This window comes from Clinocottus analis, unplaced genomic scaffold (genome assembly GCF_023055335.1).
Source record: "Clinocottus analis isolate CAN_PGR_092001 unplaced genomic scaffold, fCliAna1.0.p SCAF_38, whole genome shotgun sequence".
NCBI lineage: Eukaryota > Metazoa > Chordata > Actinopteri > Perciformes > Cottidae > Clinocottus > Clinocottus analis.
In genome coordinates, this window is record NW_027176131.1 from 385,001 (window position 1) to 405,000 (window position 20,000).

At 46.1% G+C, this 20,000-nt stretch overlaps 2 protein-coding genes across 10 annotated transcripts in view; both read right to left on the bottom strand.

Annotated features, from left to right (window-relative positions):
* LOC137799718 (zinc finger CCCH domain-containing protein 13-like) overlaps positions 1–1,987 on the bottom strand; it is a 3,523-nt gene extending 1,536 nt beyond the window's left edge. For all 3 annotated transcript variants that reach the window (XM_068596524.1, XM_068596525.1, XM_068596523.1), the window contains exons 1-2: positions 1,685–1,987; positions 1,278–1,505 (exon numbers count right to left, since the gene is read on the bottom strand). In XM_068596524.1, coding sequence (XP_068452625.1) covers positions 1,278–1,505; positions 1,685–1,925 — 469 coding nt within the window. In that variant the 5' untranslated portion in view covers positions 1,926–1,987. The remainder of the gene's footprint in view (positions 1–1,277; positions 1,506–1,684) is intronic.
* A 1,803-nt stretch (positions 1,988–3,790) lies between these two features.
* The window catches only part of phf21ab (PHD finger protein 21Ab), a 31,805-nt gene continuing 15,595 nt past the window's right edge, over positions 3,791–20,000 (bottom strand). For 5 of the 7 annotated variants that reach the window (XM_068596483.1, XM_068596484.1, XM_068596486.1 and 2 more), the window contains 10 exons: positions 15,214–15,543; positions 14,815–14,928; positions 14,607–14,658; positions 14,398–14,477; positions 14,064–14,124; positions 11,543–11,649; positions 10,980–11,135; positions 10,570–10,645; positions 10,378–10,481; positions 3,791–9,737 (listed from right to left, as the gene is read on the bottom strand). In XM_068596483.1, coding sequence (XP_068452584.1) covers positions 8,946–9,737; positions 10,378–10,481; positions 10,570–10,645; positions 10,980–11,135; positions 11,543–11,649; positions 14,064–14,124; positions 14,398–14,477; positions 14,607–14,658; positions 14,815–14,928; positions 15,214–15,543 — 1,872 coding nt within the window. In that variant the 3' untranslated portion in view covers positions 3,791–8,945. Of the gene's footprint in view, positions 9,738–10,377; positions 10,482–10,569; positions 10,646–10,979; positions 11,136–11,542; positions 11,650–11,751; positions 11,775–14,063; positions 14,125–14,397; positions 14,478–14,606; positions 14,659–14,814; positions 14,929–15,213; positions 15,544–20,000 lie in introns of all 7 variants that reach the window. The other 2 variants (XM_068596485.1, XM_068596487.1) reach the window with 2 other exon arrangements.

The following is a 20,000-nucleotide window of genomic DNA, read 5'->3' on the forward strand; positions in this document are numbered from 1 at the left end:
CATGTCTTTAAAAACCCAGAACCAGGATCAAGAAGTACAGTTTATTATTCTCATGTTGTGCAGCACGGACCTACAGGATGTTGTGTAGCATGGACCTACAGGATGTTGTGTAGCATGGACCTACAGGATGTTGTGTAGCACGGACCTACAGGATGTTGTGTAGCACGGACCTACAGGATGTTGTGCAGCATGGACCTACAGGATGTTGTGTAGCACGGACCTACAGGGTGTTGTGTAGCATGGACCTACAGGATGTTGTGTAGCATGGACCTACAGGGTGTTGTGTAGCACGGACCTACAGGATGTTGTGTAGCACGGACCTACAGGATGTTGTGTAGCATGGACCTACAGGATGTTGTGTAGCACGGACCTACAGGGTGTTGTGTAGCACGGACCTACAGGGTGTTGTGTAGCATGGACCTACAGGATGTTGTGTAGCACGGACCTACAGGATGTTGTGTAGCACGGACCTACAGGATGTTGTGTAGCACGGACCTACAGGATGTTGTGTAGCATGGACCTACAGGATGTTGTGTAGCACGGACCTACAAGGTGTTGTGTAGCATGGACCTACAGGATGTTGTGTAGCACGGACCTACAGGATGTTGTGTAGCACGGACCTACAGGATGTTGTGTAGCACGGACCTACAGGATGTTGTGTAGCACGGACCTACAGGATGTTGTGTAGCATGGACCTACAAGGTGTTGTGTAGCATGGACCTACAGGGTGTTGTGTAGCACGGACCTACAGGATGTTGTGTAGCATGGACCTACAGGGTGTTGTGTAGCATGGACCTACAGGGTGTTGTGTAGCACGGACCTACAGGGTGTTGTGTAGCACGGACCTACAGGGTGTTGTGTAGCACGGACCTACAGGGTGTTGTGTAGCACGGACCTACAGGGTGTTGTGTAGCACGGACCTACAGGATGTTGTGTAGCACGGACCTACAGGGTGTTGTGTAGCACGGACCTACAGGGTGTTGTGTAGCACGGACCTACAGGGTGTTGTGTAGCACGGACCTACAGGGTGTTGTGTAGCATGGACCTACAGGGTGTTGTGTAGCACGGACCTACAGGGTGTTGTGTAGCATGGACCTACAGGGTGTTGTGTAGCACGGACCTACAGGGTGTTGTGTAGCACGGACCTACAGGGTGTTGTGTAGCACGGACCTACAGGGTGTTGTGTCGGTAGAGGTCACTGTCACTTTAAGATTCAGATATTCTGGAGGTTTTAAACATAAAGGTGAGTTGGTGTTCATCAGGACTAAGCGCCTCACCTCCTGCTGTCGGTGTCCTGCTTAAAGGTCTGGTCTCAGAGGAGCGGCCCTGGTCCTGGTCCCAGTCTTGGTTCTGGTCTTGGTCCTGGTCCTGGTCCTGGTTCTGGTCCCTCTGCAGAAACTGGCGTAGATGCTCGTTGGCTCGTCGGCTGCTTCCCTCACTGAGCCCCATGTGGAGTGAAGGAGCCCAGTCTGGATCCGACTCCAGCATTTCACGAGAGGGTTTACCTGCAAACACACCTTTAATATCAATCTCATCACAGCAGAGCAGCTGCTCTTCACCATGGACTCTGGTCCCACGTGACTCCTGTCTGAGCAGCAGGATATAAAACCAGCTACTTCCTGAATGTTTGCAGATAAACTAACGTGTAACTAGTTGTAACCAGCTGTAAACAAGGATAACTCACCCGAGTGGAAGTGTCTGGAGCAGACTCTGGAGCTGGACGGGATGTAGAACGAGAAGTCGGAGCGGCCCACCGCAGCGACCCACGCGGCCCTGCGGCGCTGCGTCAGCCGGGAGATGTGCTGCCCTTCGTGCTTCCTCCAGGAGGGGAAGCAGTAGAAGCTCAGTCCGTTTGGGATCCATTTCCCGCGGCGGTTGTGAGACTTGCGGTGGCAGTGTAACACGCAGCAGCTTCTCCTGTTCATGAAGTAGACGGATCAAGAAAGAGACAGAGTTCACTGGAGAGGAGCGACACGCTCACACACAGCAGCAGCTGCTCCCGGAAGCGACTTCACGAACGACCCGCCCCACTTGGCCTCTGATTGGCCAGTGCTCGTTGGCTGGTTTGGTATGAGGAACGGGATTGGTTAGAACAGGCTACTAATATGAAAGTGAGCCAATCATAGGCCGAGTAGGGCGGGTCTTGTCTGGCCCCCCTCTTCCGTTTACAGACGCGGTTTATAGACCCGGAAACACGAGAAAAACAATAACAATAATAATAAGTTTCATATTATAAACATGCAGATATATGAAATGTTTGTACATTGTTGTACGTTTACACATTATACATATACACTTATACTCATACACACACACACACATACATATATATATATATATATATATATATATATATATATATATATATATATATACATACATACATACATACATACATATATATACATATGTATATGTATATATACATATGTATATGTATATATACATATGTATATGTATATATACATATGTATATATACATATGTATATATACATATATATATACATATATATATATACATATACATATATATATATATATATATATATATATATATTGTAACGACCAGACGAACACTCTTGAGCTGTTTTACTTTCGGCAGTCAGTCCTTCAGTCAACACGTAAAACAGATAAGATCCAGTTAGCAGAGGATGGTTTCGATCCATCGACCTCTGGGTTATGGGCCCAGCACGCTCCCGCTGCGCCACTCTGCTGCCGCTGCTGCTGCTGCGCATAGTCACCGATTGACTCGGGAAACATGACGTCAGCGATGATACCGGAAGTGTCCTCTGCTCTGTTTGGCTGAGATACTAACGGGGTTTCTCGGGAGCGTTGAGGTTGCGACGCGAGTTCGAATCCCACCCTTTGACCCTTTGACCTTCATCCAATAAGGAAACCCCACCGGATGGTTTCATGTGAAACGCTGCAAAGTGACAGGACTGAACTCGAAACTGGAGGGAAAGGTTGAGTGCCTCTGGATCACCGTGAACATACTTAGTGCTCAAAGCAGAAACAGGCTGTAAATGTCATATTATTGAATTTAGAAAAGGTTTCACAAGCTTTAAATGACTTTAATCATCTCAGAAGGTATGAAACGAGCAGGACCTCTGACGTTCATAACGCTGTGCTCTCTAGTGAACAACCCACTGAAATGATGCGTTCGTTTCCTTCCTGATCACCAGACTGAAATCCCATAAAACATTTAGAAAGTCCACACACAAGCTGCTTTTCACAATTTATTAACAAAATGATAAAATAAATAAATACAAATTGATCAAATGCTCCTAATATCAACTCCTCCCCATGTTCCCTACAGTATTTCCTAAACACTGCATACAAAGAATTCATCACAGAAGAGGCTCAATACAGAGGTAAGAATCCCACCAGACCAGTCACAATGTCAGGCCAACAGAAGACACATCTGGAACAGAAGTCAAAAAAATAAACACATTCCTTTCCAAAATCATTATGAAAAAATACAAACAATTATACAAATATTCAGATCGTGTAATTACCAATTTACACATTATTCAGCACACCAGGTGAACTTTTCTTTATTCATATCGCTACAATGCATCTCACCAAATGGAAGATTAAAAAAAGACTTCTTGTATTTTTTTCATGTATGTTGTTTTTTGTTTGTTTGTTGCACTCACACACCCCAATGGAATAATCTGCGGAGGTAAAGAAGCGTCGGGTGAACAGTTGGATCCGGACAGGATGGATGGCGAGCGGCGTGACGGGGTGATGTCATGTTTCGACAGAATACTAGAAGGCCACAATCATGACTTGATCGTTTGTTAAAAGCAAAAAGGACTGCGGGAGTCGGAGTGAACGACTTCACGGGACGCTTTCAGGAGAAAGACGGGACGACCATCTGTCTTTTCTCTGGTTTTTCAATGCATACGAGACTTCCTCAAAAACACAAACTGAACCGTCGCTCCTCTTCCAGCCGGACGAACACGCGCGACGCTGACGGAGGAGTTTATTTTTAAATGATATGCGACCGACTAGACACAAGGCTTCCAAACACAAACGCACGTTTGCAGTGTTCTTTGGATAAATTCACTTTTAGACGAACTGGAGGCCCCTCCCCCAACATTCAGCGCGGTGCGCCAGTTCTCATCTAAAACGTCCATAAAACAGCATGTCGGGAAGAAATGTTTACCTACATGACCACTAGTGAATGTTTGAAGAAAAAAAGGTGTCTTGAGTTTCACATTAAAAAAAAGCATATAAAAAAAATAATAATTTGACAACTGTTGTATCAAAATTTGCATAAGAAGGCATGCAATCCACCAGACTGAGTGGACAGGTGTTGCTAACGGGTCGAAGTCGGCCCGGCGGGGCGCAGGTTCCTTTGATCACATGACCGGATTTAGCAAAGTCATTCCTCCGAAAAACACACAAAGAAGAAGAAGAAGAAGAAGAAGAAGAAGAAGAAGAAGAAGAAGCACAGCACGGCGGGAACGATGAAGGTTTGAGGGAACCAACGAGTCCGGACTAACACGCCTCTGGGAACGATCCCATGTTTACACTCTGATATTAAGAAGAAGAAGAATAATACTGGTCAAACCAAAAGTGCATCACGAAACAACTGGCTGTCACACCGGGCAAAGATCCCTCTTCCTCCTCCTCCTCCTCCTCCTCCTCCTCAATCCCTCTTTGGACTATCTCATTGACCACGACCACCAAACCACCTCCGCCAGCGTCTGCAGTGATTCTTTTTCAATTTTTTTTATGTCAAAGTTAAATCACATGAAAAGTAAAATAAAAAACACATTTAAGGCAACTCCTATAATAAACAACAACAAAAACACTATCTGATCGATCTAAAACGGCAGAATATGAAATGAAGTTTCCACTTGCATCGCCTGCTGGCAGCCTGAGGTGAGAGGGGGACCGGGTCTCTGGGCGGGGGCAGATCATCTGGAGGGTTCGTAAGGTTTCTACAAGTCACAGTGCAAGTCAAGAGACAAAATATTATCTGCTGTTTGAAGAAAGGCACTCGAGGTACCTACTGTACAGAGCGGGCCGGTCCAGCTGGTCTGGAGCTCGGGGCTCAAAGGAAAAGACGGCGGATCGGCTCCGTCCGACAAACGGGATCCGTGAGGGGGCGCGCCCCGTTCACGCCCTGGCCGGTATGTTTCTTTTGAGACTTTCTTTCTTTTCCTGGGATCTTCTGAGTGAAGGCAGTTTGTACAGCTGATGTCAAGAGAACAAGGGCGTCAAGTCCGATATGCTGATCCGCCTACAGAGTGCGTGCGATATGAAAGAGAGACGGTGCTTATTTTACCCCAACGACGTATTCACGCTCACTTTGCTCTTCAAGAACGAATCCCTTCAGGACGTCTTCCCCTATTGAACAACGTCAGGAGTCTACAGCTATGCTAACAGATGAATGCTAACGTGCGGACGTTCCCCATCGTAATTTGGCATGTTAGCATGCTAACATTAGCTAATCGGAAACACTAGCATGTTAATCTGATGATGGCGCTCGATGAGAAGTCAGAGGATCGACAAAGCTTCTACAGCAAGCTGGTTGCCAACCAGGAGAAGTCGTGATATTTCTTAGGAAAGATGAAACAATAAATGACATTAAAATCCATCCGGTGGATATTTCAGCCTAGACACTAGCATGGCTACAAACGCACAAACAGATAACAGAAGTATTTTAAGATCATCTTCTACATTTCAGAATTCCTCCGGTCAATACGTTTTTGGACGCACTCCAATATTGCAGACAGAACGCAGAACCAGAGCCACCGTGAAGGAACCAGAGAACCCAATGAGAAGCCAATGAGAAGTCCAGATCAGGTAACCAAACAGACGGACCCCAACTGACAAATAACAGCCCCACGTTTCAGCCCAGGCACGCTCCAGAAAGAAGAGATGCTCCAGAAAGAAGAGATGCTCCAGAAAGAAGAGATGCTCCAGAAAGAAGAGATGCTCCAGAAAGAAGAGATGCTCCAGAAAGAAGAGATGCTCCAGAAAGAAGAGATGCTCCAGAAGAGATGCTCCAGAAAGAAGAGATGCTCCAGAAAGAAGAGATGCTCCAGAAAGAGATGCTCCAGAAAGAAGAGATGCTCCAGAAAGAAGAGATGCTCCAGAAAGAAGAGATGCTCCAGAAAGAAGAGATGCTCCAGAAAGAAGAGATGCTCCAGAAAGAGATGCTCCAGAAAGAAGAGATGCTCCAGAAAGAGATGCTCCAGAAAGAAGAGATGCTCCAGAAAGAAGAGATGCTCCAGAAAGAAGAGATGCTCCAGAAAGAGATGCTCCAGAAAGAGATGTTCCAGAAAGAAGAGATGTTCCAGAAAGAAGAGATGATCCAGAAAGAAGAGATGATCCAGAAAGAAGAGATGCTCCAGAAAGAAGAGATGCTCCAGAAAGAAGAGATGCTCCAGAAAGAAGAGAAATCCAGAAAGAAGAGATGATGATGATCCAGAAAGAAGAGATGATGATCCAGAAAGAAGAGATAATCCAGAAAGAAGAGATAATCCAGAAAGAACTGTAAGGGGTTTCAAAAACTCCTCCCGAAAAACATGACCCCGCCTCAATGTCAGACAGAGGTTTGGGTCTCCTCCTAGAAAAATATTGGCAATGTGGGGATAAGTCACATCACAACAAAGAGATGCATACTCTGTTTAATTCCATATTAACATACAAAAAGCTCTTCAGCACTTCTTTGTAATGCAGCAAGCTTGTGCTTTAATGTCAGGATTTGTAGTATTGTCCTTTGAGATCCATCGGAAGGAGCAGGTTCATACAACAAATCCCTCCGGTTCAAGGACCAAAACGTTCCTTTCATGTTATTGTTTCATAAGCTCTCCTGTCTAAATCTGGGGACTTCCAATTTCTGAAATGGTAGCATCTATATCTTACAACGCCAATGATTTGATCGTTCAATACAGTAAGAGGACTTGTCCCTGCTGAATTTGGATACAACATCATTTTGGCAGTTCGGGATTCAACAGAAATGTACATAATGCAAAGACCACCACTTCAAAAAGAGGATTCCTTTCTGTGTTGATAATGCCAGTACAGCAGGTTCGGAACAGAAAGCACTTATTCTGAAGACTAGGAAGACCTGAATATCTTTTCCTATAAAAAAGAAACACAGCCCAGATATTGTGTGTGTGTGTGTGTGTGTGTGTGTGTGTGTGTGTGTGTGTGTGTGTGTGTGTGTGTGTGTGTGTGTGTGTGTGTGTGTGTGTGTGTGTGTGTGTGTGTGTGTGTGTGTGTGTGTGTGTGTGTGTGTTGACATTGCAATATTGCAATTTCACATTTAGTGCTCACAGTTGACACACTTGACTCACGAATGAAAAACTCAATCACTACACTTAACCGACACCACTGAAAACATCTGTTAGGCTACCGCGCCTCGTTCCACCTCGTCCTCCAGGTATCTTTTCTGCCTGAGCTCAGGGTACAGGTGGGTATGAGATGAGGGGGGGGGGGGGGTATTGGTCCACCAGGTGATGGGAGAGTCTCTATTTAAGGGGGTTGGACCATCGGTGGATGAGAGGAAGGTAAGGTTTCTGTTGATACGCTTCAAACAAACAGCGTCAAAAGAAGGATTCGAACTTCTGACATATTCAAACAGTACTTCATACGAACTGGTTTCAATGAAGTGGTGAGGGGAGGAGGGGGGGGGGGGGGGCAAGATGAACTGGGATTGTTGGTTGGTGGGGAAACATTACGACCATTGGTCCACTGGGTTAGGGGCGTTGACTTTGGTTGGGTACTCTGTGCACTGGGGAAGGTAAGGCCAGGTTTCACGACTCCTCACGTCTCTGACGAACACATTTGAGGGTTTGGAGGTATCAGACAACAACGTACACTAGTTTGATCCTGACCAGAGGGTTTTGTTGGAGTGGGTAAGGTGTTAGTCACTGGAGCGAGGCGCTGGGTATCGGTTGATAGGAGAGTTTGTGGTTGAAGGGGAAGTTTGAGAAGTTGATCCAAAAGCCTCGGTATGCTTTGTGTTTGAAGCATATCTGAATTGTTGAACACATTACATCCCATCCCCTCCAACACCTTTACAAGGGTGGATTGTTGTGATTCTAATTTGGCTTTCCGAAACGGACAATAAAAAAAAATCCAGCTCTATTTTTGTTTAGTGTGTACAGACAAGAGCAACGCCACGAAATCCTCAGAGGACCGAAGTGTGTGCCGTTTTCCCATTTTACTTAAATTCATTGCATTGTGCCTTTAGATGAGTTCACTGGTATGAACCAGTTCGTTTGAAGTGTACTGAATCTTCATTGGATTGTTGGTGAACTGGTCGGGAAAGGTTTCAGCTTTTTGTGGACTGAAAATGGTAAAAGATGTTGGATAATGGGGAGGTCTGTTAGAAAGGAGGGGCGGGGTCGGGATAAGACTTATTGGTTTCTATTCAGAGGAAGGGGGCTGCAGAAGATAAAGGTTGTTCACATTAAGTTCGTTGGGACGAGGGGATGAACGGGCTCTTTTTTTCAGGACTCGTACTCTATCACAACACTGCTTTTTAGACCAGTAACCCCTGACAGATGTTTGGTTCCATGTTCTCCGTACCCATGGGAACCCATCACCCCATCACACAAGAGAACACAGGGGGCACTAGAACAGGCACACACTGGTGTGATGATGAACTACATCTCCCTTTGAGCATTCCCACCACTGACGTCTATCACTAATTGGCATGATGACACTGGTGCGTCCGCCCTCCTGTACCCCAGCTCTGTGGGAGGTGGGGGGAGAGGAGGCGGGGTGGGGAGGGGGGCCTACGTCTTCCCAAGTCATGTGACTTGGGCTGTATATCTACCATTGACACAGTCTGACAATACAATGCAAACAAACAACATTTATACAGATTGGCAACTTCAGGACACCGTATGGTGCAAGCAAAAGTCTTTTTTTTCATATATATATATGTTTGAATTCCCACAACTCAAAAGAAGGAGCATTACTTTTTATTGTCCAAACTGCTGACAAGAGCTGGCAAAGAATGCTGGGAGGGTTCTGAGGTTTTGCTGTTGTTGTTGTTGCTGCTGCTGCTGCTGCTGCTGCTGCTGTCGTCACTGATCTCCTCCGGCTTCTTCTCCACCGCTGTCTCTGGAGGGTTGACAGCAGCCATGTTGTTCTCAGAGTCAACGGTGGCGGTGCAGGGTCCTGCGGGGCTGGCGTCGGGGCAGGGCGGCTCGGCGGTACCGTTGGTGGTGGCCGCAGTCGCGACCACTGAAGGAGCGGAAATGTCAACCACCGGAGCTGCCTCAGTGTCAGGTTTGGCCACAACCTCCACCTGGACACTAGTCCCCGTGTCTCCGCCTCCACCTGCCCCCTCAGCAGGCCCCGCCTTACCGTCCGCCCCTCCACCGGGGCTGTCGTCTGCCGTTAGAACCGCGGCGTCTTCTCGCACCACCTGGCTGTCTGCGTCTGCTCCCGCTACCCCCGTCGTCTGGTTGTCCGCCGGAGCGCCGCGCTCCTCTTGTTTGTCGTTTCCGTCGGTGTTGCTGCTGGTTGAAGAGTCTCCAGCCTTCACTTTCTCTGCAGAGTTGGCTTCTGGTGCGGCTTCAGAGCCGACTGCACCGTCAGCACCGTCCTGGCCTCTGGCGCTAATGTCCTTACCCTCTGTCTCCGCCAGAGCTTGGTTGAAATTGAAGGCTTGGATGAGACGAATCAGGTGTTTGACTTTCTCCAGGGAAAGATGCATGTCTTTCTGACGAGCCAGGATGCTGTTTTTGGTCTCCATGCATTTCTGATGAAAGAAGAACAGGGTCAGATTCAACACCAGTAGAGAACTACTAATTATAATATAACTCCTCAACTTCCTGTGCTTCTAAATGGTGGATCAATCTGTATTTCTGCTTTCGTTGGAGACTCGGAGGATAAAGACATAGGAGTCTTTCGTTGGAGTTATAGACCTCGGACTCGTTCACATCCTTAAAGTAACCCGTCCTCTGTTATCCATCCCACACGCTCCACATAGACACCTCATCACAGGGACCTCTGGATCCAAGGCCTCAACAGAGACCAGAACGACCTTCTGGACCCTCACCAGTCTGGATCCAGGGCCTCAACAGAGACCAGAACGACCTTCTGGACCCTCACCAGTCTGGATCCAGGGCCTCAACAGAGACCAGAACGACCAGTCTGGGTTCCTCAGTGGTGGAATGAGCTCCTCATTGACATCAGGAAGTCTCTACATCTTCCACCGTCAACTAAAAACTTTTCCCACTAACCCTTGAGTAAAGAAAGTAGCACTCGAGAAGCACTTTGTTATACACTTTGTATTTTGTCTTTCTTGAAGAAATTGTACTTTCATGATTCATGGTTGAATGCACTTATTGTTTGCTTTGATGAAAGGGCCAGCTCAATAGAAATGTCATGTTTCTCACCGTTATAGAGTTGCTGAGCTGCTTGACTCTCTGCTCCAGCTGCTCTCGCTCCAGTTTCAGTTCAGCGCTCCATTTCATCAGCTTCTGCTTCTCTTCTTCTTTAGCTGCAGCAACGGACAACAACAGCAAACGGTTAATCTCACCGCTCACACTTGGGAGGCGTTTGGAGAGAATGAACTCGTCGCACGGCACCTTCTTTGTAGGCGATGTAGGAATGAACAATAGCCAGAGTACCAGGCCAGGGAATGGCTTCTTCTTTCTTCAGGATCTGGAGAGAAAAGCTCAGAGTTGTCACAGAGGAACAGACTCAGAAAAGATTTGAGGGAGCCGAGTTGAGCCGCCACCCTGTGGTGAGGCCGAGAAGGGACAAGCAATGGAGTGGATGGATGTGAGACGCCAATCTTTACTGACACAATGAATGGGACAGAAGCACAAAAAAAACAATACTGCATCATGTATATGCTTACAAAGGATTGAACAGTCCTAAAGTTCAGGACAGTGCGGCAGAAGGCCGGTCAGCAGAAGCAGATCTTACAGTCAACCATCTGACTCTGATTGGCCCTTCCCCCTGACTCGGGATCAGTCACGGCTGCTGTGGTTACCTGATCTTGACATTTTGGACAGATCCACATGCCTTTAGGAATGGTTTTCAGGGGCGGATCCAGGCAGTCCAGGTGATAAACACGAGAACACGTGTCGCACATGAGCAACTGGCCACTGCGTCTGCACACAGTGCAGAAATCCTCATGGATGTCTCCCTGTGAGGAAGAATTGGACCAATCAGTTTCCCAGCCCAACTGAGCCCCACCAACCGTCCGTGGAGAGGCAGGGGGAGGCACCGCGACCGGTTTGGTTTAGTTCACACAGTTGGCCGTGTTTTAATACCTAATGGACATGGTGTTACGTTACTGAGCCCACAGAAACAGTCACTCGACATCTGGGAGTTAGAATGTGTTGTAGGTCTGAATGGATGCTCTGGGCTACAGGACACTGTTCACTTTGTAAGGCTGAAAGTAAAACTGATGACGGATGGTTACCACATGAGGACAACAGACTAATGGAGTGTTTGTGGAGGTCTCGGGGTGTAAATGAGTGACAGCGCTACCGGGCCAATCAGGACTTGTGTGTGACGGGGTTTCTGCCCGTCTCCCCCATCGTTACTTACATCCCCAGAGCTGGGGCTGGGCAGGGGGAGGGGGCGGGCGGGGCTGGAGGGGGAGGTCGGGGTGAGGCTGCCCAGCTCCGGGACGCTGCTGTGTTTGGGTGGGCGACCTGGGTGAAATGAGACAGACAACAAAGACGGAAAAAACAAAGAAAAAAAGAAAGATGGAGAGGGGGGAAGAAAACAAAAACAAACAAGTCTGTATGACATACCTTGGACAGGGAGTCTTCGTTGGCTAGCATGAGACAGGGAGCGGAAAGGGAGGAAGAGGAGGAAGAGGAGTCAGAAGCACAGACAGCAGTGTTAGTGCAGGAGACCGAAGCCGAGCACTAGTACAGACTACCGCACGTCAACGCGCCTCAGGTCGCGTGTCCAGAGGTCGCTAGAGGTCGCTAGAGGTCGTCACCAGGGCTGCAGCCGGGACCTCAGACACCGAAACCAATGCACTCCTGACGCGAGGGGTCTCAACCAAAACCACAACAAAAGACCTCGTTAAGCAGCTCCATGGGAGGTGTTCATGGATCTCTGCGTAGACGTGCGACTGTGGCTCAGTGGTGAGCAGGTCGTCTTTCAATCAGAGGATCGGTGGTTCGATCCCCGGCGCCGCTAGTCCATGTGTCCTTGAGCAAGGCACTTAACCCTAAAAAATGTCTCCCGTAGCTGCGCCTACGGAGTATGAATGAGTATGAATGGTTGACTATACTGATGTGGCTCCGCCCATCAGGGGGTGAATGGGTGAATGATGTCTCGTAGTGTAAAAGCGCTTTGAGCGGTCGGAAGACTAGAAAAGCTTTTTACAAGTACAGGTCCATCTACGGAGAGTGCGCAATCCCACAATTATGTTGGGACCGTGTGCAAGAAGGGCACCAGCGTCGGTTTTGTCTAAACTGTTCTGCTTCCACGACAAAACCATGACCTCCTGATCTCATCCTGCTTGAATCAATTTGATCTTTTTCTTCGTTGTCGTGGTTTGGAAACTTGTCTCTAAAGACGAGGACCTCTGCATCAGAGTGTTCGATGCTCTCGCAGCTGATTGGTGAGTCACAGCTCAGAGTCCCTGAACGCCACACGGTCACGTCATGACGCCTCCCACCCTTTGCACAGGGAGGCTCAGCTGCTCCCTCCAGAGGAGGAAGTTGGTACCACGCCGCAGGACAATGTGGAATAAAACCAGCTTTAATCCAGCAGCCGTCACTCAGCACTGATCTGGAGCTTTGTGTACTTTTAACATCATGTTTGTCTTGTTGTTGTCATGTTTCTACTGCAAACGTAGTCTAATGACGAGGACAAATGAAGGGACCGAACCAAACAACCTGAAGCTCTGGTCCCTCATCTGTGACGACGCCACCCGCAGCCGCCATGTTGTTATTGGTGCCACGTAAACGTCCCGCAGGTCTGATGCTGCGTTCACACTGCGCGGTCGCAGCAACGGGCTACAAGTAAAGATATAAATGTGTATGCATAATGTATGCATACACATGCGTTTCACGGGAAACAAAGCATCAGTGTCTTCAGGAGCTGCAGCTCTAAGATGACGACCGCCGTCAGTCTGCGCCTCAAAGACGGACACGAGTCATGGTTCCATCTTTTAGTCTTTTCTGCTGAGGAGGCAGGAAGTCAGATGGAGGTTGTGTTCAGTGTGAAACACAGAAACCTGGAAGAGGAACATTCTAAGACTGCATTTTAGTATTTGGAGGTGTGAAGTAATAAAAGCCATTTCCTGTCGGTCGGTCAGCGTCTCTGAGGTCGCGTTGAGCCGCCGGGCTTTCGCTTCACTCAACAGCAGATTATACAAACATGAAATAATCAGATCCCTTCAGTCGTATCGGTAACGTATTGTAAAACCCAAACTCCTGCTCTGGCTCGTCAATTCACTACACTACCCAGAATGCCTTTCAACAAAATCCCAAAGAAGAGAACAGGTGTGAAGGTTCCACCCGATTTATTCTTCTTCATCAAGGTCAGAAACACCATCGATCAGCTCGAGCTGCAGCGGGGCCACGACGTGTGCACGTGGTGCACGCGCACGTGGAACGTGTGCGCACGTGGCACTGTGCGCACGTGGCACTGTGCGCACGTGGCACTGTGCGCACGTGGCACTGTGCGCACGTGGCACTGTGCGCACGTGGTGCGTGAGATTAAACTACTTCCAACAACTATTTGGACTTTAAATTGTTGTTTTTTGATGACATCATTCACTGATCAATGAATCCTTTCAGCAACAGAAGAGCAGGACTTCACCTGTTGACTGCATCATCATCATCATCATCATCACCGTGTCACATTGAGTATTTCCTGCTGCAGCTCGAGATGAAACATCTCGCTTATGTTTCTGAGCTTCACGAGGAACAAGCACAAGTCCGGCTTGGAGACGTTAAACCTGCGTGAAGAAGCAACAGGAAACAGGAAGCAGGAGGCAGGAGGCAGGAGGCAGGAGGCAGGAGGCAGGAGGGGAGGCTGGTTGTCCAGCAAGTTATTAGAGATATTAGTCTATTCCACCGAGCGCTGCAGGACTCATACGCACCTCTCTTCCTGGTCCCCTGGTGCAGAGGGCTGTTCAGGTAACTCACGGCACTCTTTTTCCTCTGGAACACACAAGAGGAACAATAAAGTAAAGCTGGAACACAAGAGGAACATTAAAGTAAAGCTGGAACACAAGAGGAACATTAAAGTAAAGCTGGAACACAAGAGGAACATTAAAGTAAAGCTGGAACACAAGAGGAACATTAAAGTAAAGCTGGAACACAAGAGGAACATTAAAGTAAAGCTGGAACACAAGAGGAACATTAAAGTAAAGCTGGAACACAAGAGGAACATTAAAGTAAAGCTGGAACACAAGAGGAACATTAAAGTCTCACCTCGGGCTCGAACACGGCTCCGCTGTACACCGGGTTGGCCGTCGTCCTCCTCTTCCGCTCCTGCCGCTTGCTCTGAATCTCTGAAACGCACAAGCACAAAGGTAAGAAGACGCCAACACAGCACCAGAGGAAGCAAGGAGAGAGGAAGCAAGGAGAGAGGAAGCAAGGAGAGAGGAAGCAGGAAGAGAGGAAGCAGGAAGAGAGCTCACCTTCTAGGTGGTCGTGGGTCACGAGGCCCAGAGACACCATGAAGGCCAGTTTCTGGGGGAAAGAGATCAGCATCAGAACACTTTGCCCTTTCACTCGCCTTACAGGCTGAGGGCGAAGGTCAGAGGAGCTAGTCCATTACTTCAACCTCTACCACACAGGTTCTGATCATAAACCATGTCTCGTGTTCACGGAGCTCTCAGTACAGACCTCAGGGTTCTCCTCCCTCCTGGGCCGAGGAAGAGGAGGAGGAGGAGGAGTGGAGGAGTGGAGGAGGCTGACCATCACCTTCTGCTCTGCTCCGCCTCCAGATCTAACAGTCAGCTGAAGGGAGGAAGAGGGGGAGGAGGAGGAGGAAGAGGGGGAGGAGGAGGAGGAAGAGGGGGAGGAAGAAGAGGGGGAGGAGGAGGAGGAAAAAGAAGAAGACGGATTAAAGTAATGTTCTCAGAACTATATAGAACAGGCTCTGGAGCCCTAATACGTATATCATTGATTTTACAAAAATTGGAAAACCTCTCCCCCCCCACACCCTCCTCCTCTTCCTCCTCCTCCTCTTCCTCCTCCTCCTCCTCCTGCTCCTCCTGCTCCTCCTGCTCCTCCTCCCCCTACCTTGGGTTCAGGGGTCAGGCTGCTGATCTGGATGGGCTTGGTGAGGGTTGGTGTGAGGATGGGTGTGTGGGCGGGGCTTGCGAGGCGGGCGGGGCTAGCGGACACGGGCGTGGTGATGACGATGCCCGCCAGGGGGGCGGGGCCCGTCTTGCCGCAGGGCTGGCCGTTCAGGATGCGGACCTGGTGGATGGGCGCCGCCGAGGGCAGCGAGGACGACAGCTTGGTGGCCAGCATGACGGGCCGCTGCAGCAGCTGGGGGGCCGCCATCATGGGCGGGGGCGGGGCCGGGGCGATGTGCACGTTGGTGGGCGGGGCCGGTTTGGGCCGGACCTGGAGACGACACACAGCCAATCAGAGAGCGGCACCAGAAGGAGCACACTGCTGGGTAACGCCACTGTGGAGCGCTGCTCTACTGGGAGTACTGGTACTGATGAGACTACTACAACTAGTACTGGTACTGATGAGACAACTACAACTAGTACTGGTACTGATGAGACTACTACAACTAGTACTGGTACTGATGAGACTACTACAACTAGTACTGGTACTGATGAGACTACTACAACTAGTACTGGTACTACTAGTACTGGTACTGATAATACTACAACTACTACTACTACAACTAGTACTGGTACTGATGAGACTGGTAGACTACTACAACTAGTACTGATACTACCATTGATACAACTACTAGTGATACTACCCCTGATTCTACTACTACTACTACTACTACTACTACTACTACTGTGAGACCCAGACGACTGGACCACTCGGATCCAGCTCAGTACATCCTTTAAATGTTTCTCTACTAGATTACTATAGTACCTGCTGTACTACTAGATTACTATAGTACCTGCTGTACTACTAGATTACTATAGTACCTGCTGTACTACTAGATTACTATAGTACCTGCTGTACTACTAGATTACTATAGTACCTGCTGTACTACTAGATTACTATAGTACCTGCTGTACTACTAGATTACTATAGTACCTGCTGTACTACTAGATTACTATAGTACCTGCTGTACTACTAGATTACTATAGCGCGGTGGTTTCTACTGACATGTATGACATCATAGCGCGGTGGTTTCTACTGAGCAGCTGGGGGCGGAGTCAAAACAGCTAACGCCTCAACTGAGGTAGAACCAGGTCGTGGTCTTTAAAGTAAACTGAGTCTAGTAAAGTGAGTCCAGTAAAGTCAGTCTAGTAAAGTCAGTCTAGTAAACTGAGTCAAGTAAACTGAGTCAAGTAAACTGAGTCAAGTAAACTGAGTCTAGTAAAGTGAGTCTAGTAAAGTGAGTCTAGTAAAGTGAGTCTAGTAAACTGAGTCTAGTAAACTGAGTCTAGTAAACTGAGTCTAGTAAAGTCAGTCCAGTAAAGTCAGTCTAGTAAAGTCAGTCTAGTAAAGTCAGTCTAGTAAAGTCAGTCTAGTAAACTGAGTCAAGTAAACTGAGTCAAGTAAACTGAGTCAAGTAAACTGAGTCTAGTAAACTGAGTCTAGTAAAGTCAGTCTAGTAAAGTCAGTCTAGTAAAGTCAGTCTAGTAAACTGAGTCAAGTAAACTGAGTCAAGTAAACTGAGTCTAGTAAAGTGAGTCTAGTAAAGTGAGTCTAGTAAAGTGAGTCTAGTAAACTGAGTCTAGTAAACTGAGTCTAGTAAAGTCATTCTAGTAAAGTCATTCTAGTAAAGTCAGTCCAGTAAAGTCAGTCTAGTAAAGTCAGTCTAGTAAAGTCAGTCTAGTAAAGTGAGTCTAGTAAACTGAGTCAAGTAAAGTGAGTCAAGTAAAGTGAGTCTAGTAAAGTCAGTCTAGTAAAGTCAGTCCAGTAAAGTCAGTCCAGTAAAGTCAGTCCAGTAAAGTCAGTCTAGTAAATTGAGTCAAGTAAAGTGAGTCAAGTAAAGTGAGTCAAGTAAAGTCAGTCTAGTAAAGTGAGTCTAGTAAAGTGAGTCAAGTAAAGTGAGTCAAGTAAAGTCAGTCTAGTAAAGTCAGTCTAGTAAAGTGAGTCAAGTAAAGTGAGTCAAGTAAAGTGAGTCAAGTAAAGTGAGTCAAGTAAAGTCAGTCTAGTAAAGTGAGTCTAGTAAAGTGAGTCTAGTAAAGTGAGTCTAGTAAAGTGAGTCAAGTAAAGTGAGTCAAGTAAAGTGAGTCTAGTAAAGTGAGTCTAGTAAAGTGAGTCTAGTAAAGTGAGTCTAGTAAAGTGAGTCTAGTAAAGTCAGTCAAGTAAAGTGAGTCTAGTAAAGTGAGTCTAGTAAAGTGAGTCTAGTAAAGTCAGTCTAGTAAAGTCAGTCTAGTAAAGTGAGTCTAGTAAAGTCAGTCTAGTAAACTGAGTCTAGTAAACTGAGTCTAGTAAAGTCAGTCTAGTAAAGTCATTCTAGTAAAGTCAGTCCAGTAAAGTCAGTCTAGTAAAGTGAGTCAAGTAAAGTGAGTCAAGTAAAGTCAGTCTAGTAAAGTCAGTCTAGTAAAGTCAGTCTAGTAAACTGAGTCTAGTAAAGTGAGTCCAGTAAATTCAGTCTAGTAAAGTCAGTCTAGTAAAGTCATTCTAGTAAAGTCAGTCCAGTAAAGTGAGTCTAGTAAAGTCAGTCTAGTAAAGTCAGTCTAGTAAAGTCAGTCTAGTAAAGTGAGTCTAGTAAAGTCAGTCTAGTAAAGTGAGTCTAGTAAAGTGAGTCTAGTAAAGTGAGTCTAGTAAAGTGAGTCAAGTAAAGTGAGTCAAGTAAAGTGAGTCTAGTAAAGTGAGTCTAGTCAAGTCAGTCTAGTAAAGTGAGTCAAGTAAAGTCAGTCTAGTAAAGTCATTCTAGTAAAGTCAGTCCAGTAAAGTCAGTCTAGTAAAGTGAGTCTAGTAAAGTCAGTCTAGTAAAGTCAGTCTAGTAAAGTCAGTCTAGTAAACTGAGTCAAGTAAACTGAGTCAAGTAAACTGAGTCAAGTAAACTGAGTCAAGTAAACTGAGTCTAGTAAAGTGAGTCTAGTAAACTGAGTCTAGTAAACTGAGTCTAGTAAAGTCATTCTAGTAAAGTCATTCTAGTAAAGTCAGTCCAGTAAAGTCAGTCTAGTAAAGTGAGTCTAGTAAAGTCAGTCTAGTAAAGTGAGTCTAGTAAAGTGAGTCTAGTAAAGTCAGTCTAGTAAAGTCAGTCTAGTAAACTGAGTCAAGTAAACTGAGTCAAGTAAACTGAGTCAAGTAAACTGAGTCTAGTAAACTGAGTCTAGTAAAGTCAGTCTAGTAAAGTCAGTCTAGTAAAGTCAGTCTAGTAAAGTCAGTCTAGTAAACTGAGTCAAGTAAACTGAGTCAAGTAAACTGAGTCTAGTAAAGTGAGTCTAGTAAAGTGAGTCTAGTAAAGTGAGTCTAGTAAACTGAGTCTAGTAAACTGAGTCTAGTAAAGTCATTCTAGTAAAGTCATTCTAGTAAAGTCATTCTAGTAAAGTCAGTCCAGTAAAGTCAGTCTAGTAAAGTCAGTCTAGTAAAGTCAGTCAAGTAAAGTCAGTCTAGTAAAGTCAGTCTAGTAAAGTGAGTCTAGTAAACTGAGTCAAGTAAACTGAGTCAAGTAAAGTGAGTCAAGTAAAGTGAGTCTAGTAAAGTCAGTCTAGTAAAGTCATTCTAGTAAAGTCAGTCCAGTAAAGTCAGTCCAGTAAAGTCAGTCTAGTAAATTGAGTCAAGTAAAGTGAGTCAAGTAAAGTGAGTCAAGTAAAGTCAGTCTAGTAAAGTCAGTCTAGTAAAGTGAGTCAAGTAAAGTGAGTCAAGTAAAGTCAGTCTAGTAAAGTCAGTCTAGTAAAGTGAGTCAAGTAAAGTGAGTCAAGTAAAGTGAGTCAAGTAAAGTGAGTCAAGTAAAGTCAGTCTAGTAAAGTGAGTCTAGTAAAGTGAGTCTAGTAAAGTGAGTCTAGTAAAGTGAGTCAAGTAAAGTGAGTCTAGTAAAGTGAGTCTAGTAAAGTGAGTCTAGTAAAGTGAGTCTAGTAAAGTGAGTCAAGTAAAGTGAGTCTAGTAAAGTGAGTCTAGTAAAGTGAGTCTAGTAAAGTGAGTCTAGTAAAGTCAGTCAAGTAAAGTGAGTCTAGTAAAGTGAGTCTAGTAAAGTGAGTCTAGTAAAGTCAGTCTAGTAGAGTCAGTCTAGTAAAGTGAGTCTAGTAAAGTCAGTCTAGTAAACTGAGTCTAGTAAACGGAGTCTAGTAAAGTCAGTCTAGTAAAGTCATTCTAGTAAAGTCAGTCCAGTAAAGTCAGTCTAGTAAAGTGAGTCAAGTAAAGTGAGTCAAGTAAAGTCAGTCTAGTAAAGTCAGTCTAGTAAAGTCAGTCTAGTAAACTGAGTCTAGTAAAGTGAGTCCAGTAAATTCAGTCTAGTAAAGTCAGTCTAGTAAAGTCATTCTAGTAAAGTCAGTCCAGTAAAGTCAGTCTAGTAAAGTGAGTCTAGTAAAGTCAGTCTAGTAAAGTCAGTCTAGTAAAGTGAGTCTAGTAAAGTCAGTCTAGTAAAGTGAGTCTAGTAAAGTGAGTCTAGTAAAGTGAGTCTAGTAAAGTGAGTCTAGTAAAGTGAGTCAAGTAAAGTGAGTCTAGTCAAGTCAGTCTAGTAAAGTGAGTCTAGTAAAGTCAGTCTAGTAAACTGAGTCTAGTAAACTGAGTCTAGTAAAGTCAGTCTAGTAAAGTCAGTCTAGTAAAGTCAGTCTAGTCAAGTCAGTCTAGTCAAGTCAGTCTAGTCAAGTGAGTCTAGTCAAGTCAGTCTAGTCAAGTCAGTCTAGTAAAGTGAGTCTAGTAAAGTCAGTCTAGTAAAGTCAGTCTAGTAAAGTCAGTCTAGTAAAGTGAGTCTAGTAAAGTGA